Raw genomic sequence first — 25,646 nt, forward strand, 5'->3', positions numbered from 1 at the left:
AACCCGGATGCCAAGCTTTCTTACGGAAGTCCATTTACACAACACACGGCAGCTGGATCACTTACCTGCTGGTCAGTAAAAACATCTGAATCATCTGACAGCCCCTTTTCCAAATTCATCTTAAGACAAGAAAATGTCCATAACGCGCCAGACACCTGGATCTAAAATCTCATCCAACACAGCAGCGTGCCTGTGCATGTCAGAAAAGTTCAGACATTTCAGTTCCATGTGCTCCCTTCGTCACCCATAGCAACAGGACACCGAGGAAGCTGTGGTCTGCCAGGGACTTTGACTCTATCTTGATCGACTCATACAGAAGAGCCATTTATATATAAATCACCCTGTGAGATCATTTTTAAAGCATTTCCTCTACAGAATCTGAAGAGCAACACTAGCTGATAGGGGTAATTTCTCAGCACAACAGCTGCAGAGAATTTGTGTTTTAGCGGCGTGGTATGGTTTGCAACCTTAATTACAGTTGCCGCTGATTCTATTATAAGCCTGCTCCATATGCACGCGCTTCCTCAGTGGCAGCCAGCAGGATCTAGTATGTTCCTAAAAACCCCTCCACCTCCACGCAGCATCTGTGATACATGATTGGCTGTGTTTGCTTCCCAAGTATGAACAACCCAAGAATGTGTGAACCTGATGGATCCTGGCTTGTGAAAGAAAGAAGGGGAGGAAGAAACTGCAGCTATAACCTGGGTCCCACTGCAAAATTACCTGCCGCTTCCGTGAGACTTGGTGAACTGCTCACCTAGGTGTCTCTGGGCATCACAGTCTGGCCAAGCAGGCTCTGCAGTCCTCTATCACCCTAGACCATTGGGCTAGGTGGGGCAGCCCCAGAAATGACAAGTGCAGTGCCTCTGGCCTTTAGGCTGGGCCGGGCCTTGGGTCTGTCAGGCCACCAGCATCAAGGGGCTGAAGCTACAGCACCTTACCTGCCCTTCCATGTGGAAGCTACAGTGACTGCCAGCCAGGGTGAGAACCTGCAACAGCTCAAGTCTCCTTAGACCCCTGGCTGTGGGGGAGCTGCAGTCATGAACACGGAACCAGAGCCAGTGGAAGCAGCAATGGACAGAGCTCACATGCACCACCCTCGTCTCCACCGCCAGCACAGGTCAGGGCTGCTAACACCCAGACAGGGGGCTTACAAGGGAAGAAGCAAACAAGGGGAGTGGTTCCCACAGCTAGAGATGGCCCAGACAGCCTAGTCCTCCCTCTGCAGAGGTGCTCCTTGCTGAAAGGGAGCACCACCTCTGCTCTATGAGCAGCTGGAGGCTGTGGTCAGTCCTGTGAATCCAATGGCTACTGGCCACAGAGTACTGGGAACTGTTTCCATGCCGGTGACACACAGCAGTCAGAGTGACAAGTGTCCGAGGGCCTGGCACTAACCTACAGAGTTTTGGAAGGGGTGCAGAGGGCAGCACATCCTAGTCCACAAGCCCTCCAGACCCTAGAAACAGCTCTGAGTGATCGAGGTGCACAGGTGCCAGGTATGGTAAATGTGCAGAGAGGAACCTGCAGGGACCTTGGGAGACAACCCAGCCATATAACACTTAAGAACTTTATACAGCAAGTGCTAGGTGCTTACTTTCATTATCCCAAACAGAAATGCCTGCATCCCACATATGTTCCATCAGGAATTCGAAAGGAAGAAACAATGGGATCTTGTCTGTATGGATGCTGTGATTCAGCCCCAAGCAGCCCGGAGACTTAAGGCCACATCCTCTCCTCAGACCCGCTGTTTGGCCTAGCCTCTGTACCTGATGAGGTCATTGTTAAGGCTGAGACTGGCCTCTTCATCTGAGGACAGGCCTGGAAGACAACCAGGCCAACACCCAGGACTTGGTGCCATCCTGCTGTTTCCTGACCCACACGTGCTCTGAGCAAGGACTGATTAGCTGCCTGCCAGATCAGGGCCCAAGGGTGACAGATAACAGTGGTGGTAGCCAGAGCCTCACATGCCTTCCTGCCTTCTGCTCACTCCCAGTGCTGGGGGATCGTTTTCAAGTCTGGGCCCACCAGCCCCAGCACAGCCTCACAGATGTAAGCCTATGGCCAGCTCAGGAACCAGAAGCCAGGAAGACAGCAGCAGAGAACCTCACCAAGACAGTGAGATGTGAGCAGAAAGCACTGGGCACCAGCTCAGAGTGAGTCACTATCCACCCTCCAGCTCAGGCCAGCCACCTCCCACACCAGCTACCTGGAGCCCAGAGAAGAGCGAAAGCCACCACATGGCAGATCAGTAAGTGCATGTGGGCTGTCAGGTGGAATACTAAACCTAGAGTACCCAGAAGATGGCTACCTGGTCAGACAAGAAGTACCTACTAAGTGCCCACAGGAGCCCAGGAGTTGCCTACCCCCAGAGCCAGCACCTGGAATAAGGAAGTTGGAGCAAACGGGGACGTGGACAAGGGGCTGGCCAGAAGCACAGGGACAAGAGAGAGTACCAGCATTCTAAGTGGGCAGAAGACCAAGACCAAGTGGAAGTGAGAACTCATGGGAGGTGGGTCCCCCAAAAGTTCTAGTGCAGACAAAAGGCTCCCCCAGCCCAGCCTCCCATTCTTCACTCAAACATTGCCAACTGGACAGGAGGAGAGACTAGCCAGGCTGAGTCCCCCCCACCTACAGCACCATCACAGCAGAGCCTTAGGACCCTCACTGCCTCCTGCCCTCGCCCACTTTGCCAGAGCAGGCCCACCGCCCACTGGTGCTCCCCACGGCCTGCACCCGCGTCAGCTTGCTGTGCTCCCAGACTAAAGGGTGTGCAGAAACGGAAGGGCCCCAGTGAGCGGTAACTGAATGAGGAACTACTCCAGGCAGAGATCCCCTACTGTGTGCCTCTGAGTGAATGAAGACCACAATAATTCCCCTTATAAAGGACGAGAAGACAGGAGTATGAACGACCCAACTAAGCACACTTTTTGAATCGAAACTCTGGGAACAGCGAGGGGCAGATGTAAGAAATAAGAACACAGAGTTTACTCGGAGCTGTCTGCAGAGCCGTCCTAGAGAAGGTAACACGCTCCGCAACCACCAGCATGGGGGGAGGGGGTTGGGGGGGGGCTGCAGTGGAAGCAACCAACCCTGCCAACGTCAAGAGGGCACCTTCCCTTGCGTCCTGTCCTGGCTTCCACTTGGGGTCTTTGCATGCTTTGCTAGGGGCTGGATGACAAGCAAGAAGAGTGGGCTGAGTCTACAGACAGCCTCAAAGCACCCACACAGGGCCTCCTCCCACGGCTTCGTGGCTCTTTGATGGAGGCAAAACTGTGACTTGGGCACCCCCTGCTGCCCAGAACCTGCCATTGCCAGTACCAGCAAAACAGTACTGCCTTTACAGCAACAGGCAACTCTGCAGTAACCCTAGCTTAGATAAAAGAGGTCAAACCAGCTCCTCCCAGCACAGTGCTCTGCAGGGTCACTAACAGATCCCTTGAGTGCCAGAAGGAGTAGAGGCTAGAACATGGGCATTAGCCAGGGACAGAGACCAGGGCACACAGGACAGGCAGGCATGGCCCGTGAATAGGGTAATGTGGGAGCCACAAGAAGGATCAATGTGGAGGCAAGATAGATGATGAATGCCTGTAATCCCATCACTCCAGCGGCAGAGGCAAAGGAGCTGCTACAAGTTCAGGACCAGCCAGGCTACACAGTGAAACAAAACAAATGCCAGCAAGATGACAACTCATTGGATAAAGGTACAGAGCCTGATGAGTTCGATCCCTGGAACCCACACAGTAGGAGAGAACTGAATCCCACAAGTTGTTCTCTGACCTCCACACTGATGCTGTGGCACAAGCATGTATACACATACATACACCCACCCACCACAAATTCATTCACTCGTTCATTCAGTTGTTCAACAGGCTATTGAACAATCCAGAGTCACAGGGAGACAGACAGAGTTCTTTATCCTGCTGTAGCCCTGTAGGCTCTACCTAGACAATTACAGGAAGCTCAGAGCAGAACACAGCGAGCTTCTCTGTGAAAGGCTCAGAGGGCACATGCTCAGCTTTGCAAGCCATCCTAACCCTGCCTTTACCACTCAGTGCCAGTATAATACAAAAACAGCTGAGCTCCAAGCCTGGGTGATATGGCTGTGGTCATCCACTGGAGCAGCTCTAGCTCCCAGACCCTCACAAAGCACCGTCTATCCACCCTGCCCTCAGGTTCTACGCTGCAGCTCCTGTTACATGGAAACATGACAGCAGAATGCCTGCTCTAGACGGCATTCTGAGGGCCCCAGCCCAGGACAGTGCCTCCTGGACTCCCAATGGCTGTGCAGACTGTGGGCTCTTCCCTCTTGCACTGCCCCCCAGGCTTGTCCCCAGGCCTGACGGGTGATGTTGCTCTGTATGCTGTAAATGTGTTGCTCTGATTGGTTGATAAATAAAATGCTGATTGGCCAGTAGCCAGGCAGGAAGTATAAGCGGGATAAGCAGAGGAGAATTCTGGGAAGTGGAAGGCTGAGTCAAGAGATGCCAGCCCGCCATCCAGGGGAGCAGCATGTAATGGCACACAGGTAAAGCCATGGAACACGTGGCAACACATAGATTAACAGAAATGGGCTGAGTTTAAATGTAAGAGCTAGTCAGTGGTAGGCCTGAGCTAATGGCCAAAGAGTTTTAATTAATATAAACTTCTGAGTGATTACTTTATAAGCAGCTGCGGGGTTCATGGGGCTGGGCAGGACAGCAGAAAACTTCAGCTACACAGGCCCCTATCTAACTGCCACTTGTTGCCCCAAGGCCCTTCTAAACACAGCCACACTAAGCTTCCGGAGTGACTGCACATCAGCTCTCACAGGCACAGCCCAAGTGAGTCACAGGCAAGAGCCTGGACCACCCATCCCAGGCCCAAGGGCAGTTGCTCTCCCTCAGCTTCCTGCTACAAACTTACCCAAAGCTCTATCACATCAAGAATAAGATCCAAGCTTTCATCCCAGCCCTCCCTGTCCTGTGACCTGAGTTCTTTGTGGTTGGTTCCTTCTCAGTATGGAAGGCTCGGCCGGTATAGCCTCCTTCTCAAAATAGCCATGCTCCACTCTTCACCCAGAGAGCCTGGCTTCTTGTCTCATTTTATTACCCTGCCTGTTCACTGTCTGCTGATATGGACAGCAGTCCCCTGGGCTCAAGATCTCTCCTGGGCACATCGCTGCCTGTTGTGAATGAATGTCCTCAGAGTTTAAGCAATAGCCATCATGGGGAGTTCAGTTGGGCCCCTACCCTGCAAAAGGATTGTTCCAGTTGGACTTATTGACTGTTTACATATTCTCATGGAGGGGTGGGAAGGGTCACAAGCCCCCTCTCCTGAGTACCCGGTCTCTCCCTACCACCTGGTGTATGCAACTCTGCTTCACTGTGCGTGGCCTGGGGAGGGCCAGAGTATATAAGCTGAGGGAGCTGAGGGGAGGGGAGGGAGCGCCACCTATGAACTATGAGGAAGCCCTCATCCCCGCTGAGTAAAGTCTTTCCAGATGTAGCCCTCTGGGGGAACCACATCCCTGTAACTAACCCTTCATCTATGCTCTGTGAGGGAGTCTGTCTTAGTTAGGGTTACTGTTGCTGTGATAAAACACATGACCAAAGCGACTTGGGGAGGAAATGATTTGTATGGCTTACACTTCCACATCACTGTTCATCATCAAAAGAAGTCAGGACAGAAACTCAAACAGGGCAGGAACCTGGAGGCAGGAGCTGATGCAGAGGCCATGGAGGGGTGCTGCTTACTGGCTTGCCCCCATGGCTTGCTCAGCCTGCTTTCTTACAGAAGCCAGGACCAGCAGCCCAGGGATGGCACCACCCACCACGGGCTGGGCTCTCCCCTATCAATCACTAATTAAGAAAATTCCTTACAGGCTTGCCTACAGCCCAATTTTCTGGAGGCATTTTCTCAATTGAGGCTCCCTTTGGTCTGATGACTCTAGGTTGTGCCAAGCTGACAAAACTAGACAGCACAGAGCCCAATAAACTCTGTTCCCCAGAGTGAATTTTGGGGGAATCCAGTCTTGGCCCGTCATTGGGACCTCAGAAGAAGGGGTTAGATAGTGCTTACATCTTCACCTGGGAAGGAATGTTAGCACCAGTGTCATTTAAAGGAACAGTGTGGAATGACAGGAGGCAGGAAGGACAGGTGGCCGCCCTACCACCCAGCCCTACAGTCTCCTGAAAGGGACAACTGACTATTATGCGATCAGGATTTGCCTGCTGGGGCAACGTCCTGGCTGTAGTCCTCACAAACCCATGGTCTTGGACACAGTATTCCTGGCTTCTTGCCCCAGGTTCTAACTTATTAGAGAAGAAACGCTTATGTCCCTACCCTGCAGGAACTTGGCCATCTCCATATGGAATAAGGACACCCATGTCTCCCAGGTATCTACGAGAGGACCCAATACCAAAAGCTCAGCATGGGGTGATGGGGTGCACTCAGGACAAGACAAGAAGACAACCAGGAGACCTCAAGGCATGGTGACTGCTGTGGGCACTAATGCCACAGTGTGATCAGAGCCAGCAGGCCTTGGAGGATGACAAGGCTTTCCCCATACTTGCACGGTGGCCCTACAACAGCTACAAGACTAAACTCGATGTGACCAATGCCTCTTACTGTTGTGGAATATTATTTTAACTATGTAAAGGTGGGTTATATTTGTTTATGCTGTATTTGTTTAATTATGGAAAGATGTGTTGCTGTTTCACCTTGCCTGCCTAAGGCACCTGATTGGTCTAATAAAAAGCTGAACGGCCAATAGCTAGGCAGGAGAGGGATAGGTGGGGCTAGTGGGCAGAGAGAATAAGTAGGAGAGAGAGAAGAGAATGAGAGGAGAGACGGCAGGCAGGCAGCCACAGCTAGCCAGACACAGAGTAGAACATATAGAATGAAAGAAAGGTAACCTCCCCCCCACCCAGGCACCCAGGCGGTGGTGGCGCACGCCTTTGATCCCAGCACTCGGGAGGCAGAGCCAGGCAGATCTCTGTGAGTTTGAGGCCAGCCTGGTCTACAAAGTGAGATCCAGGACAGGCACCAAAACTACACAGAGAAACCCTGTCTTGAAACAAACAAACAAATAAACAAAAAAACCCAAGGCAAAACATAGATGAAGAGAAACAGGTTAAATTAAGTTATAAGAGCTAGCAGGACAAGCATAAGCTAAGGCTGAGCATTCATAACTAATACTAAGTTTTCCTGTCTTTATTTGGGAGCCGGTTGGTGGCCCAAAAGAAAGCCTGCTACATCTTACTTCCCAAGTGAACACCGAACAATGGTTTTCAATGGAAGGTGGTCCCCATCCACCTCTTCAGTGCCAGAGATCATCCCATTTCAGTTCACGGGTGATGCAGTCAAGGAGAGTTGAAGATCCCCAGACACATACAGCTTTATGGGTAGAGGCTTCCCTGGGAGGCCTATGCCTCCCTTCCAGCTGATCCCTGGCTATGCCTTCCCTGAGCTTCAGGCTCGGCTAAGGCTTCAGTGTAGCTTTCCTTCCAGGACTGGTTCTGCAACCTCCCAGGGCCAGCACAAAGCATTCAACTCCGTCAGTCACTGGTCAATCTTCAGGACCAAACCTGCTCCAACCACGAGGGTCCACAGTGTAAAGACCTCCTCAGCCAGTGCTGGCTTTCATTCCTGGCTGCCAGTATGCCAGGCTAAACACCACCAGGGTTGCAGCTGCATCAGCCCAGACTTCCCCAGATGTCTTCCCTCCCTGTGCCATTTGGTAGGTCTGTCTCTGCTGTGCTTCCTAGAATCTGCAGGGTTTTGGAAAAGCAGCAAATCTATACATGAACAAGGGCTCCTTAATAAATTATTAGAGATGCCGGGCAGTGGTGGCGCACACCTTTAGTCCCAGAACTCGGGAGGCAGAGCCAGGCAGATCTCTGTGAGTTCGAGGCCAGCCTGGGCTACCAAGTGAGTTCCAGGAAAGGCACAAAGCTACACAGAGAAACCCTGTCTCGAAAAACCAAAAAAAAGAAAAAAAAAAAAAAAAAAGAAAGAAAGAAAGAAAGAAAAAAAAATAGCCTTTGATCTGGCTGACCGAGTTTTAGGAAGGGGCAGAAGTGAGTCCTACCTCAATTGTCCCACAGGATTAAACATACTCCTGTCTGATCAGGCTCCCCAGTGTGGGGGTCCAGGTGACTTAGGCATTCTGAGGGATAGGAAAAGTCCAGCTATATGCTCTGGAAGCTCCTGCTGACAGGGAGAGTCCACTGGGCTCCCAGGAGGGTAGGTACACATCCTTGGAGGGGAACAGGGGGGAAAGATTGGCCACAGCACACAGTGGCCAGCAAGTCCAATCCACCTACCTCAAGATCATCGAGGGAGCGCGTGATGCTGAACCTCCTAGACCTTCCAAAGGATCTTCGAGCTGAGGTGCGCTGCGAAGTCTGGGCCAGGGCAACTCCGCGCCCCAATTTTGAGCTCTAAAAAAAAAGAAAAAGATGTGCTAGGTTACCCTCCTGGGAAGAGATCATCAGTTCTATCCTTTGTGCTACACTGAAGGAAAGGCCAAGCCCAGCAGCACAGTGAGAGATTCAATTGAAGTCATTGTTTGGTACATTTTAATTAAAATACTTACCACAAAATATGCAAAACTGCAAGAGTCCTCCCAGGATCTTTAGCTATCTGCTGCTAGTTAGCAACTGTGTACCCTAGATGATAAGGCCTGCCCTGCTTTCCGAAACCGCACACAGACAGCCTGTCTCAGGGGCGGATTGATACTGACGGCTAAAAAGCAGAAGAATGTGAAGAGTAATTCAATGTGAAGGCTGTCTTCATCATGCCTGTGCTCTCCTGTCTTCTTAAAATCGCTTTAAGAAGCTAAAGAAGCCCTAACCAGTGTCTGAAGATCATTCCAGCAAGAGGCTTGTGTTTCTTCCTCCAGGAAATGACAGCGTTGTGTTGCTATTTCTTCCCAATTCAAACATCCCCTCCCGGAAGGAGGAGAGGGACTCAGAAGACTTAGGAAGCTAACAAAATGTACATGATTTCAAAGCTGATAGAACCAGGTTTATGATCTGGAGAGATGGCCCAGAAGTCAGGAGCATTTGCTGCTCTTCCAGAGGACTCGAGTCTGGATCCCATCACCCACAAAAGGTGAATCACAACCTATAACTCTGGTTCCAGGGAATATGACACCCTCTTCTGGCCTCCACTGGCACCCACACACACATGACATACACATACACATTTTAGAAAAGGGAGGGTGGACAGCGAGAGAGTGCAAGCAAGCAGGCAGGTCAGCTGGCTTGGAGAGCTTAGAGAGTCAGAAGGACTCATAAAGCCTCGGACACCCCAGGTTGTGGAGGCGGTGGGCTGTTATGTGAGGAACTCCCAGGATGTAGCTTTCCTGAGTCCTCACTCATGCTGGAATGGGCTTTTCAGTGATACAGCTGCCTAAAGATGTCACAGTCCTGTAATAACCCCTCACCAATAGTTTATAAGTCACCTCAATACACTCACTAGTTCATGGAGCTGGCCTTACATCACTCAGAGAGGGCACACTGCAAGACAGTCTTCAGACATCAGCATTCAGCAACACAAAATTCACCACCACCAGTGTTGGCAGCCATCACCTCCTTCCACAGCCAGAACTTTCTCACCATCCCACAGGGGAACTGTCCCCATGTCTGCCTTTTCTGTCTGAGAATGGTCACTCTGAGACCTCGTGTAAGCAGACTCTCTACGTCCTTATCTTTTGGTGACTAGCTTCTCTCATTGGCCATAATGCCCTCAAGGCTCATTCGTATTGCAGTATGTGTCAGGATTTCTTTCCTTTTCTGGGCGGAATTGCACTGTATGAAGAAGCTATATTTTTTTTCCCATTCTTCTACCCAAGGACACTTAGGCTGCCTCTATGTCTTAGCTACTGAAATAACACGGCTGTAAACTCTGGTGCACAAACATCTGCTCTAGTCTCTGCTTCCAATTCTTCTGGCTATACCAGAAGTGGAATTGCTCAATCATAGAGTGAGTCTATGTAAAAGAATTTTAAAGACTTGCCTCACTGTTCCACGGTGGCTGTCCCACTGTGAATTCCCTGCAGCAGTACACACAGCTCTAATTGCAGAAGTCCTATCCAGGACCTGGCACTTCCCAGTTTTGACCGTGGTCATCCCAATGGGCTGAGGTGTGCTGCACTGCAGTTCTGAGATTGCCTGCCTGGTGCCCAGTGGGGTAGAGCATTCCTCACATGCTTTGGGCATATGAGTATCTTCTTCGGGAAGGTGTCATCTTGAGTCCTTTGCCTGTTTTTAAAATCAGGTATTTGCCTTTCTGATGCTGAAGTCCATGTGTGCTGTTGAGCATTCTCTCCATCTCAGAGCCACTTTCCTGTGTTCTTGGTTGACTCCTTCAATAAGCACAAACTTTGCACTTGGAGATCATGACATTTCTATACCTTTCCCCCACTTTGTTGCCTGGGTTGTTAGAATTTAAAAGTCCTAATGCAAAAGTCTCAACCCTAGACTGCAGGCCCTAGCCAGGAGGGACTTAGTCTGTCCTGGTGGCGCCTATCTCTGTCCTCCCACAGGGCCAGGGAAAAATCAAGTGTCCACTCAGTCTTACCAAACAAATGCTGAGCAAGAGTTCAGCTCTAAACAGAGACCAGACAGATCATCAGAAGGTTCTTGCAGATGCGACACGGGATTCTGCTAAGATTTGGAAGTGACAGGTTCGCTCCTCGTGGCACATCAATCAGGGTCCCCATGAGGCATTTTAGTAGAGAGAACTTTTTATATGGAGCAGCTGATTTGCTGCTGGGGGACAGGACAGGCAAGGAGGCCCTAGGGTGTCCTGGAGAAGGGGGACCATTGGGACTGTTCACACTGAGCAGCTTAAGGGGGGATCACAGAGCTGGGACTCAGACCTTGGGACCACTTCAATTATCTGAGGGAAAGAGATGGAACCAAGGAGCTGGGAAACCCTGAGCTGGAGCCAGGGAACGGAGGGGAAGAAATGGTCCCCAAGGATAAAGATTGCTACGATTGTGACATCCCTGTCCTGCTGGTTCACTCTAACACCCCGGAGACAAAGCCTGACAACACATGGCCGAGGAACCAGAAGATGGTGCAGACCCACTCCTCAGGACACAGAAGGTCTTGGGACTGAGGGTACAGCTAGAACTGGAGTGCTCACTAATGTGGTACAGCAAAGCTGACATGAAGTAATCCAGAACTAAGACCAAAACCGCTTTAGAGTCACCAAACTGTGTCAAAGAGAAAACTCAACGAGAGCTGTGCTGTGGACTGCGTCCATGTGTCTGTGTAGGAGCACATATGTGTATATGCAGGTACACATATGCGCATGTAGGTGCATGCAGAGAGGTCAGAGGGCAAATTTGAGTGTCACTTCTCAGGCTTGCTGGCTAGTTTTATGTCAGCTTGACACAGCTAGAGTCACTTTGGAAGAGGGAATTTCACTTGAGAAAACGCCCCTCAGACTGGCCTGTGGGAAAGCCTGTGTGCATTTTCTTGATTGTGGGTAGGCCCAGCTCACTGAGAGTAGTAGCATCCCTGGACTGTGGGTCCTGGACGCTATAAGAAAGAAGCCTGAGTAAGCTATAGGAGCAAGCCAATAAGCAGCACTCTTCCATGGCCTCTGCTTCAGTTCCTTCCTCTAGGTTCCTGCCTGACTTCCTTTCATGATGGAGTATGAACTGAGTGTTATAAGCTGGAATAAACTCTTTCCTCCTCAAGTTGCTTTTGATCATGGCGTCTTATCACAGCAATGGAAACCCGACCTGAGACAGACAGGCTCTGTCACTGGCCTGGAACTTCACCAAGCTGGCTAGGCTGACTGGCCAACAAGCCCTAAGGATCTCACTATCTCCATGCCCATCCTGTCAACGCTTGGACTGAATTTTAGGGATCTGAATCACTTCACCAAATGAGGCCCCCCTTCAGCCCTACAGTGCACTTCATGCTCACACTACTTAAGAAACTACTACTGGACACTGTGAATCACCTTTCTGAGAAGTAGGAAAATCCAGGTCTTCTACTCAAGAAAGGAATGGACAACTACACAGGAAAGCACATTTAAGCACGATAGCAAATTACATCAATTAGCAAATATCTAAGAGCCAAATGCCTGTCAGGCAAGGCCAAGGACCTTTACAGAAGAAACCCAAGTGTGAACTCCCACACAAGAAGGAAGAAAGGGGACTAAGGAGACAACCCGCACAGTCTTGAAAACAAAACAAGGCACAGTGAAAGGGCCTTCCAGGAGCCCAGGACTCACCTCTCCTCCTACTGCATGGATGGACCACATCTGTAGATGCCTTCGGCTATCACTCCTTATGCTAACAGAAGCATCTCAAATTAAACTGGGAAAGAAATCCAACTATCCGCCTCCAATACAGAAGTGGAAACGTTTCAGTAACAGAGAGTGCTGACGCAGACAAGGTGTGTCACTGGTATGGCTCGATTGCTCTGTTGTGTTTAATAAAAGACCCCAGAGCCAGAGATGTGCCTAAGCTGTGGAACCCTTGCCGAGCACATGCAAGGCCCTGGGTTCATTCCTAGCACAAAAATAGGGATAGAGGTTAATACAAAAAGGGAGGAAAAAGAGAAGGAAGAGAGGGAGAAACACACTATTAATTTGATACAATTTATAATATAATTTATTTTATAAGACAAAAAAAAATTGCTACCAAAACCAAAAACAACGAGAAAAAGGAAAAATTACAGAAGAGTCTCACAAAAAACAGATTTAAAAATTCGACAAAAATATTAGCAAACCAAATCCACTAGCATATGAAAAGCTCATTGTGCTGAGCTGGGTTATCTTGGGAATGCAGATGTGGTCTAACATTTGAAAATCTAATGAAGAGGAGGAAGCCCACACAATCCGATGGATGCAGAAAGAAAAGCTAAACTAGAACACACATTGGAGGATCCGTATTAACAAAGGAAGAAAAGGAACTTTCCAAACTCAGACAGCTGTAAAAAAAGGCCAAGAACCAACTGTACTTTTCATGTATCACCAGAAGTGGCATTTATAATTCATGATGGTACCATTAATAATAGCAACAAAATTGCATAATACAGCTAGGAATGACGCTAATGAAACAATAAGCCTTATTAAAGACATTTAGGAAGGTAATTGCCAAAACTGCTGGGGGAAAAAACAAGGCGGTGGGATGGCTCAGTGGGTGAAGACACTTGCTGCCAAGCCTGACAACCTGAACTTGATCCCTGGACCCACATGGTGGGAGAAGAGAACCAACTCCCTGGCAAATTGTTCTGACCTCCACACACACGCTGCGGTATATATGTGCACTTCTCCACACACACGCTGCAGTATATATGTGCACTTCTTCACACATACATACTGTCTTAAATCCCCACCCCTTGTCAACTTGACACACAGACACATCTCTTTAAGCCATATTCTTCCACATCCTGTCCCCAAAGACTCATGTTTCTTTCATAATATAAGCACAGCACAACTTTAAAAGTATCCACAGTCAGACTGGAGAGATGGTTCAGAGGTTAAGAGCACTGACAGTTCTTCCAGAGGTCCTGAGTTCAATTCCCAGCACCCACATGGCAGCTCACAACTGTCTGTAACTCCAGTGCCAGGGGACCTGACACCCTCATATAGACATACATGCAGGCAATACACCAATGCATATAAAATAAAAATAAATTATTTTAAAAATGTCTCCATAATCTTTAAAAATTCCAACACTTTAAAATCCCGTTTAAAGCTGGGCAGTGGTGGTGCACGCCTTTAATCCCAGCACTTGGGAGGCAAAGGCAGGTAGATCTCTGTGAGTTCGAGGCCAGCCTAGTCTACAGAGTGAGTTCCAGGACAGCCAGAACTGTTTCACAGAGAAACCATGTCTCAAAAAAAAAAAAAAAAAAAACACAAAACAAAACAAAACAAAAATCCCGTCTAACTGTGAGTGCCTCTAAAATAAAAAACAAGTTATATATGTTGAACATATAATAGCACAGTATAAATATATTTTATTCTAAAAGGGAAGAACCAGGAAACAAGACAGTCACACCAAAATAAAACTAAAATCCATCAGATGATACCAAACCCTACACCTTCTTGTCCAGCATCTGGAACTTAGAATGTAATCATCTGGCTTTAAAGGCTGGGGCAGCCCTGAGGCTTTGACTTCTGCCAGCTACGGTACCTACAGCTTCTCTCTAAGGCTGGCTCTATCTGACAACTGCAGTTCTCCCTGCATCCATAGGATGCAGACGCCCTATGGTCTTGACATCTCCAATACTCTGGGGTCTCTCCACTGCAACCAAGGTCTCACCTTCACAGCTCCACACAATGGCTTCTCCATGGAACTATAACCCTGCCACAGGGTACCTGGCCTCAGCTGCTCTTCAGGATCCTTGCATCTTTGTCTTTAAAAGCAGTACCATGTCCACAATGCTTGCAATGCTGCTAAGCTCTGCTGCCAGTTCAAGGTGTAACCAGGCTCCTAGGTTACACGCCATATGCAGACCTTGAGGACATACTCTCCTAGGCAGTTGCCCCTGAGGAGCAGGGAACCTTTTCAGATTAAGTTTCATTCCTTTAAATGAATTTGTTTCTCTACAGGATGAGGCCTCCCATGGGTGAGGTCCTACCCTTGGGATAGCCTTCCTCTTGTCCCAGTACAACACAGGAAGCTTCTCTACAGTGATGCTGAGCTCCTTACCCCTTACAGTTGCTTCTTCAGCACCAGCCTGAATACCATCCTGCGGTGACTCTCCTCTGCCAAACAGTCCATCACCTTCAAACTTAATCCTACTCAAGTTTTCACAAGATGGGAAAATGCAGCCAAATTCTTGGCAAAAAACAAACAAATCACAAGAACTGTCCCATCCGAATTCCTGTTAGAATCCTGTTGTTGGGGTACTGACAAAGCAAGAACAGGCATACATATAGTCTTGCCCTGGAGACACAGAGACATCTTAAACCTACAATAAACTGACAACAGAAAAACAAACTGCCAAGGAACAGACCCATACACATCAGAGCATGCCTGTTGTGGAAGATTAGTTGAAGATGTGGAATATTTGTTTAATGATGCAACGATGTATTACATTCTTTTATGTTGCTTTTGTTTAAGTCTGTGAAGCTGTGTTACTTTACCTGCCTAAAACAACTGAGTGGTCTAATAAAGAGCAGGAGAAAGGATAGGGGAGGCAGGCAGTGAGAATAAATAGGAGGAGAAATCTGGGAAGAGGAGATCGAGGTGTCAAAGGAGGAGAGGAGGACTCCAAGGGACAGCCACCCAGCTACACAGCAAACCATGGAGCAAGAAGTAAAGAAAAGTATACAGAAATAGAGAAAGATAAAAACCTAGAGGCAAAAGATAGATGAGATAATTTAGCTAAGAAAGCCTGGCTAGAAACAAGCAAAGCTAAGGCCAGGCATTTATAAGTAAGAATAAGACTCCATGTATTTATTTGGGAGCTGGGTGGCAGCCCCCCCCCCAAAGAGTAAAGATTAAAAAAAAAAACTACATTTTGGCACCCATTGTGGGGCTCAGAAAAAGGGGAAAATATGTATATATATATGGCCTGAGAAAGCTAAAAAAAATGGATATGGCTCCTTTAACTCTGCACTATAGCAGAGCACTTAAAAAGCCTTTTTCACACTAAATAGAAACAAACAAACAAAAAAAAAAACAAATAAAAAAATCTGCCACAGTGCACAACACTGGCATTCTAGAGTTGGGAGGTTGAATGTAGTTCCTGGTCAAGCATACCTCTGAACGGGCCACCAGCTTTAGGCTTGGCTCTCACAAACCTAGAAGCAGATGGAGCCAGCTGATAGAGCCATACAGACAATCCAGCTGTAGCTTAGAATCTTAAAGTTTGCTCACATGGTCAATAAAGACTAGAGATACGCAGTAAAAGAGGTCCAGACAGAAAAGAACCTCTAAACAGGTTCCAGTGTATTTAACAATGGCACAGGCTTAAGAAAGAAAAGAAATAAATAGTTTAAAAATAATAAAGTCTTTAAAGAGAGAGTAAAAGTAAAAGACCTCCTGAATCTTAACAGGTGGTATATATCAATAAGGTTACTGCTAGTCTTCCCAGAACTTGGCAATTATCTCATTTTCTCAGGGACCCCTAAACGATGCCTTCACCCACAGACAATGAGAAGCAGTCTAGAGAAAATGATGCCCACATTCCCAAAAGATGGGGTGGGTGATCTTTGGATATTTGGTGAGTTACGAATGTTTGTTATAATTTAGGGGAATATAGGATAAAAAGACAACTATTAATCTCAGATGTTTTGCACTGGCATGGATTTTGGTATACTGATATAAATTTAAAGTTATTTTTGTTATGCTATATATATGTTTCTACTCTTGTTTGGGGTATTGTGCTTATGCAGCTCATTTTGAAATGCAATGTATAATTAAGAAATGAGGCTAGTAGTTAATCTATAATAATCAAACTTGAAGTCACATTAGGTATGTTTTCAAGGTGAAACAGGTATATTTTACAGATAGATGATTTTCAAACACTTACTTCAAAGACCTACCAAATATGCATCTAAGATGTTTAATAACCTAAGGCTTTTCATGACAATGAGGCACATCTGCTCCTGACAGCATCAATTTACTTCATAAAAGGATGATGGGCACTGAAGAAACTCCATACAGAATTTGCTTTCAATGTGGCAAGGATTTGCTTTCAATGTGGCAAGGCTAGCTATTTGGGCAAGAAACTGCTTTGCCTTGACTGCTGACAGTGTGCTGTATAAAGTGGACATGCAAGACCCACAGGAAAGTGACTGCTGAACTTTACCAAAACAAGGCAGGACAATCCTTCAAAACTCCTGCTTCATAGAAGAGTCTGCCAGATACTCCAGGCCTGTCGGCTGAAGATGGATGCCCCAATGTAGCAGAGGAATTTCAGGTGACTATCCAGGCAGCCAAATGTCTCTGTTGTCAGGTAATATTATATCCTTCTGGGGTCTTTGATAGAATTGAAGACTAGATAATTATAGTTGCAGTTTTCCTTAATTATGATAGAAAGTAAATTAGGTATAAAACTTTGAAGTCACTAAGATTGATAATGGGGTATTTTCTCTAAATTTTCTATATACAAATGGACTGAATATTGTAAATGTAATTCTTACTTGATAACTGTTTTTGTTGTATGTAATTTTACTATGTTAAAGTTAAAACCTTTCATTTTCATTAAGACAAAAAGGGGGATGTGCCATCTATGATGGGGCATTACTGATGTAGGTGAGAGGATAAACTCAGCTAGAACGATGTCCTCCACAAGAACCTTCCCTCTACCAGATTCTATTCATTAAGTTATCTCTGTGGCTAGGGAGATGGTTCAGTGGACAAAGTGCTTGCTGTGCAAGCTCTCTATCATCACAGAGCAAGCAAGACCTGGGCTTGGATCCCTAATGCTCACAATCACTCTGAACTCCAGATCCAGGGCATATAATAAATGCCTCTGGCCTCTGCAAGTACCTGCATTCATATGCACATCCCCACACACAAATACATACACATAATTTAACATAATAAAATAAATCTTAAAAAAATATAAGCTGGGTGTGTGCTTGGACTCCTAGCAAACAGAAGGACACCAAGGCCCTACTGGCCAGCCAATCTAGCTGAAGTAACAAGTGAGAAACCCTGACTCAAAAAAATAAAGTAGAGAAGCTTATTAAAGACAGCCCAGCATCAGCCTCTGATTTTTACATACACACGTACATACACATGCATACAGTATACACAATACACACACATATGCACACTTACACACACATATTAAAAAGTTAGCTCTAAAAAAAAATTGTAGGATGCCGGGCAGTGGTGGCGCACGCCTTTAATCCCAGCACTCGGGAGGCAGAGCCAGGTGGATCTCTGTGAGTTCGAGGCCAGCCTGGACTACCAAGTGAGTCCCAGGAAAGGCGCAAAGCTACACAGAGAAACCCTGTCTCGAAAAACCAAAAAAAAAAAAAAAAAAAAAAAAAAAAAAAAAAAAAATTGTAGGAGAGAAGAATATCTGATCGTAAGGTAGTAGAATTTTACTGTTTAAGACACAGATTACACATTTGGCTAAAGGAAAGTCAGGAACTTCTAGGTATCCAAAAACACATGAAGAAGTGAAAGGAATCAAGCCACAGGTTGGGGGGGGGGCGGTGAGTGCACATGTGTCTGTAAATGCGTGGTCCTACTATCATCACAGAGCAAGTAAGTCAGCATCTACAGGCCTGCCCTCCCAGAAGAGACAACCTAGCAGAAACAGTGTGCGAGCAAACAAGAGGTGTGAGCAATGCACCAGCAAGGAGAAAGCACAACCGTCATCAAGGGAATGCAAACATAAGCCACAGTGAGCCACCACTACAAGTGGCTCACCAACCACACCTAGACACGGCAAGAATGCCCACCTGGCATTAATAGTGATGTAACAGGGGACTGGGGAGCTGGTTCAGCTAGGACTGTATGCTGCTCCTCCAGATGACTCAAGTTCAGTTCCCAAGACCCACATAAGGCAGTTCACAACTGCCTATAACCCCAATTTTTAGGAATCCAGTGCCCTCTTAGGACCTCTGTGGGCACCAAGCACACATGTGGTTCACAGACATACACATAGGCAAAATAGTCATGTGCAAAAGATAATAAATCTAAGAAAAATAGGACTATAACAGCTATGTGTGACACATGTACACACTGGAACATTCATGCAGTAGAAAGGTGATCAAGCTGCAGCTTCACAGAACATCACACAGGGAAGGCTTTGACATTGTTCTGGGCTACTATAAACAAGCGAAGACTTTTTTTTTTTTTTTGGTTTTTCGAGACAGGGTTTTTCTGTGTAGCTTTGCACCTTTCCTGGAACTCACTTGGTAGCCCAGGCTGGCCTCGAACTCACAGAGATCCACCTGGCTCTGCCTCCAGAGTGCTGGGATTAAAGGTGTGCGCCACCACAGCCCGGCAAGCGCAGACTCTTGCAAAGCATCTGCACACAGTGGAAGGGCAGCAAATGCTCATGTTTGGGAAGCCAATCGCTCAGCTGGGACTGTTCCAGCAGACAAGGGAAAAGGCAAGCAGGCACACCCATCTGCATCCCTCTACCTCCAGGGGCTCCTCTGCAACCCCAGGTCCACCAACCCTCCCAGCAGCACTGTCCAAAGGTCAGACACGGTCCTGGAAGGCTGGCACTGCAAATTTGTGACCTCCAAATGCATGCCATGGCATACATGTGTGCATGTGTGTGTGTGTACATTAATGATGATGATAGTAATAAATAAAATAAAAAAGTTAAACTATCTAAAATAATGTGGTTTTTTTTTTCTCTAGGGAAACTTTTTTAGTCACTAAGTTCACATTTCCATCATAAAAAACGGACATAAGAAGAAAGGTGTCATATACCCTCCCTGGCCCTAAGGTAATGGTTATTACCAGTGTGAAATTCTTTTGTTGATTTGTGTGTGGGAGGTGAAGGTTGAAGTGGGAACTGAATGCAGGGCCTCACACACTAGGCAGGCATCACTCCAATGCACCACATCCTCAACCCTCTTTTCCTTTCTGACAGAGCCTTACTACACTGTCTAGGCTGGCCTTGAACTCTGGAGCCTAAATAGGACTTGAACAGGCTATCCTCTTGCCTCAGCCTAAGAGTAACTGGATCACGGGCCTGCGCTGTCATCTGTGGCATTAAGCATGTGCACACTTGAGCTAGCCAGACGGTTCAGCAGGTAAAATCACTCGCTGCACAAGCCTAATAAGCTGAGTTCAAGCCTAGAACCCACAGTGAAAGAAGACAACCAACTCTCAAATGCTGTCTTCTGACCACCACATATAGCACACATGTGCAGGGCCACCCGTGTACACATACACAATTAATTTAAAAGCTAAAAAATCAATGTGGACAGTTAACAATGGCTTAAGGACACAGAAACCTTTACACAAGAAAGGGATTTAAATGTGCATTTCTTCGGGTGGCTTCAGGGTTCTCCCCCTCCCCTACCAGTCTGGATCCTATCAAGACCCAGCCCATGTCCTATAAATCAGGGCTTCAGCAAGAGGGTGCATTAGAACTCAACGGAGGAAGAAGAGATGAAGTCAGTGCTCTTCAGAGGACTGGATGGGTAGCTGCAGACTGAAGGGACTTGTTCCTGCCTGGGTCTCTGAGACTTCATGGGTCACATAAAGGCAGGAATTTGTTCTGGCTTCCAGACAGTGAGACTACCCACCACTTCAGAGACCTGCAGGCAGAGCTGCAGACCTGCTCGGGAAGGGAAGGCTCCTCACTGAAATCCCAGGGCCCTCGGGAGCTTTGAGCTGCAACCCTCCTCAGCTCTTGGCTAGCAGCCCACTGCTCGTCACAGTTCAACCTTGTTTCATTTAAATCCCATGTGGCAGGCTGTTTTACCTCATTTAAGGTCAGTCCCAAATTGACAACAAAGTACCTCCAATGTGTACTCTTCGCTGTCTGTCCACTTCATTCTTACCAGGACAGGGACAGGAGACAGCTGCCTTACTGGCTAAAATGCACTTGTACCCACAGCTTGCAGGACTGCCCAGCCCCAGCTGCTCCCCTGGCCACAGGGATCGCCTCAAAGGAGCTCTGGCCAAGGCTTACTCAAAAGGAAAAGCTACGGAAGTAGACCCCAGGGGTGGGTGGGGAGAGAAGGGTGAGGAAAGCTACGACAGATGCCTAGGAATCTAGAAAGCTGCAGGAGGGCTGGCTACAAGCTCAGGAAAGACCTAGAAAGCCAAGGTTCTCATCTGAGAAGGAGGAAGGCTAAGGCTGGAGAACTGACTGTCTCAGGCATCTAGGATGTGACATCTCTGTTCCATCATGAGCCAGTCATGAAGCTAACCAGGAAGACACTTCAGGCGTGCACAACAAAGAACACACCCCCTACACTCTGCTCAAGGAGGCCAACTAACAGTCACAGCAGATAAACAAGAACTCTGGGACTCCTCGAGGGGAAAGGGCACTCTCACTAGGAAGCCTGCCTTCCAGGGACACTGGGCTGCTCTGTCTGGTACTGGACAGAGGGTGCCCAGGGACACTGTGTGGCCAGGCAGGGGTGTCATGACAGGTGTCAGGCACCAAGCCACCCTTCATGGCCAGCTCCTGCTCTTGCACCTTGGACCTTGCAGATCACTCCGCCCCTGTCCACAGGCTGACATCCAGGGCTGCCATAGAGGCACAGGAGGGGACAGTCAGGTTCAAGTGTCTATCTCCTCCAAGTGGTTGGGGGAGATCTGCATGCAATAACCCTGACAACATTTCTCTTATATTTTCGTTGTGACTAGCCTTTAACGGCTGAGCCATCTCTCCAGCCCATTTCTCACAGGGATAGCCACTACAGTTCAGCAGCTGTGCCCCACTCCCACCCCCAAGTCTCTCCATCCAGTGTTCCTGTCATTAAGGGATCCACCACCTGCTGCTCCCCACAAGTCTCTCACCCTGCAGAGCCTCCTCAGTGTCTGGTCTCTTCCTTGACTTTTCTAAGGCACACCCCCCTTGCTCACTCACCACCTTGTCTCCTGTTAACTCAGTAGCTTCAGGCCTTTCCTGAGTTACCCTCACACACACTGGACTTCCCTGATCACATCGCAGCACTGTGTTCTGTGTCCCCACCAGATCCTGGCTGGCCTAGCTGCCTCCCAGCAGATGATGAACTTAAGCCACCGTTGACAAGAATCAGGAGTGCTGTGAGCCTGACCACTGGCTATCCACCGCCTCCAGCACTGCCCCCTCCCTTCCCAGCCTCTTCTGTTCCTCTCATTTCCAGCAGTTCAGCTCTCTGGCCTCCCCTCTGTTCCTGACAAACCCCGAGCCCAGCATAGTCCTATCCTTTATTTTCAGCTAAAATTTTAGAGCAGAAACTGATCATGCCCAGAGGCACGAATCTTCTAAGCATGCGCTCCATAATATTAAACTGAGCATGCTCAGGAATGCACGCCTTAACTGAGCATGCTCAGGGATGGGACATTCCCCAGATGACTATCTCTAGACCCCCATGCTTCCTCTGCTCAAGAAGGCACTGCTTTGGGAACGCTCCAGTGTTCTCCTTCCTTCCTGAAGATGACATACTTCCCCTCTTTGCTGTCTGGACTGCACTTACCAAGCTGGGAATCCACAGCACTCATTTACAAAATCTCCCACTACAACAACCTGCTAAGATTTGATTTCTCTTTAGAAAGGGAAAAAGAACTAGGCTGAAAACCAGTACAAGTACAACTTTGTGTGTCCGCTTCAAATCTGCACTTAGCTGCATCGATGTTACCCATGACCATCTGGGGGGGGGGGCGGGAAGAGCACTGGATATAAGTCATAATGAAAAATCACTACAGCTCTGAGACCAATTCCCACCAATGTGACAGTCACAGCCTTGGCTTTACCCCCTGCCCTAGCCAGCTTTCAGAGGGTCTGGGAGATATTTTCCACTACTAAAACTAAAATATGCACCAACACAGAAAAGGTGTCTGTAACAACAAGCGTCTCTGAGAACAGCTTCCCAGAAACAAGGAGGTAAGTGCTGACTGAGCTGCGCTGTGGCCAGCACACCCTCATCTCTATCAGCAGCACCACCTTCAGACCGTCTTCTCTTACGCTCCAAACTTAGATCCCGCAGGAAACCAAAGGTCCCCGGGGGACACTGACCATTGACAGATCAGGTTCTCTGCGGCAGTGATGCTCACAAGGCCCCATCAGCTGCAAGCAAGAAAGTTAAGCCAGCCCAGGAACTTGCCAGGGAGGTCCCAAAGTGAGCCGGCCCCCTGTGCTTCTCGAAGCCTCTCACCTCAGACACTGCAATGACAACCTGGGATCCGAAATGGGCTTCAAAGGAGCTACACACAACCATCGTGGCCAGGAGCCAGAGCGGTGGGGGTGTGGGAGGGGGGTTGTCCTACCAAAGCTGGGAGAAATCACCTTCTCACAGTTACTACCTGTCCAGCACGGATGTCCTGACAGAATCAGCTAGAGAACCGCCTAAGGCCAGGGTCCAGACCAACGGAGAGGTTTCGGAGCAGGACAAAAGCCTCAGTGCAGGGCAGAGCAGATCTGCTGTGACAGTTTGCAGAGGCCACAAGGCCACCAGGTGTAAGCCAGGGCTGTGAGCAGCAACTAGCCATGATACAGCGAAGCCATTCCTCCCGAGACCCCTCCAACGTACCTTTTTGTCCTCTTTGGTCTTTCTAACATTTCGATGGGGCCCAAAAATGTTCTGCATGCCAAAAGCCTTCCTGGACCAGTCTCTCTTCTGGGTACTCAGCGGGGCCTGAGCAAAGCTGCCCTCCACCCGGTATCGGTCTGCAGGAATCTTACTCATGGGAGGGGGCAGTGTGCCGCAGTTGACACTGGACCACCCATCAGTCGAGTCTGTGTAAGACTCCTGGTCACTGGCATGTCCGCACTGCCACTCCTGTAGCACATGGACCGGGAGCCACCTCTGGTTGAAACCACAGCTGGAACCTGTGGCACCCCTCTTGGAAGGGGGGACAGAACTCCTCAAGGAGGCTGGAGGCACCTCTACGTGAGAGGCAGGCCCCGAATGCTTTGTTAAGTCCCAGAACCTGTCAGTGTGGGGGCTGGTTTCCAATGGGGAGCCCACCTCTGCATCGTGGCAGAAAGCTCCATTCCAGGGTGCACCCCAAGTCTGTGGGCCCCTCCCACTCACCCCTTCCCACCCTGGGCTATTGCCCTGGCCGTGCCGGCTTGAGTTCCCGCCCAGGTCAACTACAAGCACCCTGTTGCTCTTCTCTTCCTGGTTGAAATTGCCAATGCCGCTGTCACTGTTGCTGCTGGTGCTATTATTCTGGTGGGCATCGGCATCCCCGTCCAGAAAGGCACGGGCCCGCACGCCCTCAATCAGCTCACCCATGTCTCGGTAGAGGACAGAGATGAACTGAAGCACAGGGAGGGAAGACGCTGGGAACTCCAGGCAGCCGCTCGTGTCTGGGTCGGCTGTGCATGCAAACCCAAACCTCCGTGCGATGCCTTGGTGAATCTTGTGATGAAACAAGTCTGGGTCCACCATAAACACATGGCAGGATGTCCTTAGGGCACCTTCATCCTCCTGGACCAGGCCGCCGTCATCACTGGTCTGCATGGTCACCAGCCCGAAGAACCGCCTGTCATCTGGGCACACTGCACTGAATGCCAGCTTCTCAGCAGGGTACTCTGCCACCACACCAGCCCTGTCAGTGACCAGCTGCACACAGTCATGCATGACCTTCATGGTCACTAGGGAATGGATCTTCTGCTCGGCCCGCAGGCGGCGCATGCAGCCACGAATGGCCTGTAAACTGTCATGCTCCAGGTTGGAACTTGTGGAAGGGAGCTCGATGGAGCCCAAATAGCCCACGACCATGGCAACGTTTAAAATGCTTGCATCTAGTCCAAAGTCATCATGACTGTCCAGCCCCACAGTGAATACAGAATCGTCATTGATAACTTTCGATATCTCTTCCTTGGAGAGCATGCTGGGATGTGGAGCACAGAGACTGTCCTGGCCAACATCAAGCCGCAAAGCAGCTGACTCGGACAGAGACCTCTGCTTCAGCTTCAAGGGCTCAGGGCCACTGGCACAGAGACTTGGGCTTTCAAAAATCATGTTGAAAATCCCACCAGACTGCACCTCTTCCACGACCCTCTCTGCTCTGTTTATACCCAAGGCCTTCGAATCAAGCTTAGGCCTCAGCCAGCCTTTCCCCTCATACAGGCCGCCTTCTTCATCGCTGGAACAGGACTCCACATGACTGGTGCCCTCACAGATCACCATGTGCAGAACTCCAGAGCATTTTCCAATTAGTTTCACCACATCTTCATGCGAGGCTTTCTTCACATTGATCTCGTTGATGGCAAGTATCTGGTCTCCAGCCCGGAGGCCCACGAAATCTGCAGGGCTGCCCCTCATGACACAGCTGAGCACACAGGGTGCCTGTCCTGACAGGGTGAAGCCGTAGCCAGCTCTGCCTCGGGCCACTTCCACGCTCCGCACTCGAGGGGGCGCAGGGCCAGGCTGCCGCTTCCCTGGCTCCCCTGCCCTGTACATCCTGGTGCACAGTCAAGGCCGATCGCATATCCCACTATTCCAGGGATTCCATGTGTCAAGGAATGTTCGATGCTACTGAGTTTTTTGTCTTGAAATGTTGTCCTAAGGAGGAAATGCAAATACTTTGTTATTAAAGATCCCATAATTCCAACCTTAGTGGCATTTTCCGACTCTACAAGGTAATTCACAACAACAACAACAACAAAAAAAAAATCACAAGGGTCTCTACAGTCACCACATAAATGCTCAGGTGAAAGGCAAACAATCTAAATTTGGTGGCTCTGATGCTGGGCTAAGAACCCTGATATCAAAGTGGAAAGCTGTGGTCTCCTTCAGGGTTCCTGAAGAGGATGTACATAGAACAGCCTGGAGGCCTCTACATTCAGCCTGAATAGATAGAAAGAGGGTAGGTGCAGGCCCAGGCTCCCCTGAAGGCTCCAGTGTGAAGAGCAAGGTCTACTGCTGTCCTGGGGTCAAAGGCCCTAAATATCACTACCCAACTCATTGATCTCATCTCAAATCTCTTCTACAAAATGTTCTCCATACCCCATGACTCTCCCACAATTAATTTATTTTGGACAAAGTGCTATGCTAGGAAAACACGTAAATCTGAAACAACCTCAATCGATAAAACCATG

General features: G+C 48.6%; 1 protein-coding gene across 11 annotated transcripts in view; it reads right to left on the reverse strand.

The window, feature by feature from the left end:
- Window positions 1-25,646, reverse strand: part of Rgs12 (regulator of G protein signaling 12) — a 92,184-nt gene that overhangs the window by 50,655 nt on the left and 15,883 nt on the right. For 9 of the 11 annotated variants that reach the window (XM_042285845.2, XM_076545722.1, XM_076545724.1 and 6 more), the window contains exons 2-3: window positions 23,128-25,110; window positions 8,304-8,420 (exon numbers count right to left, since the gene is read on the reverse strand). In XM_042285845.2, coding sequence (XP_042141779.1) covers window positions 8,304-8,420; window positions 23,128-25,008 — 1,998 coding nt within the window. In that variant the 5' untranslated portion in view covers window positions 25,009-25,110. Of the gene's footprint in view, window positions 1-65; window positions 438-8,303; window positions 8,421-8,575; window positions 8,849-23,127; window positions 25,111-25,646 lie in introns of those variants that run through there. The other 2 variants (XM_076545727.1, XM_042285849.2) reach the window with 2 other exon arrangements.

This window comes from Peromyscus maniculatus, chromosome 10 (assembly GCF_049852395.1).
Source record: "Peromyscus maniculatus bairdii isolate BWxNUB_F1_BW_parent chromosome 10, HU_Pman_BW_mat_3.1, whole genome shotgun sequence".
NCBI classification, from domain to species: domain Eukaryota; kingdom Metazoa; phylum Chordata; class Mammalia; order Rodentia; family Cricetidae; genus Peromyscus; species Peromyscus maniculatus.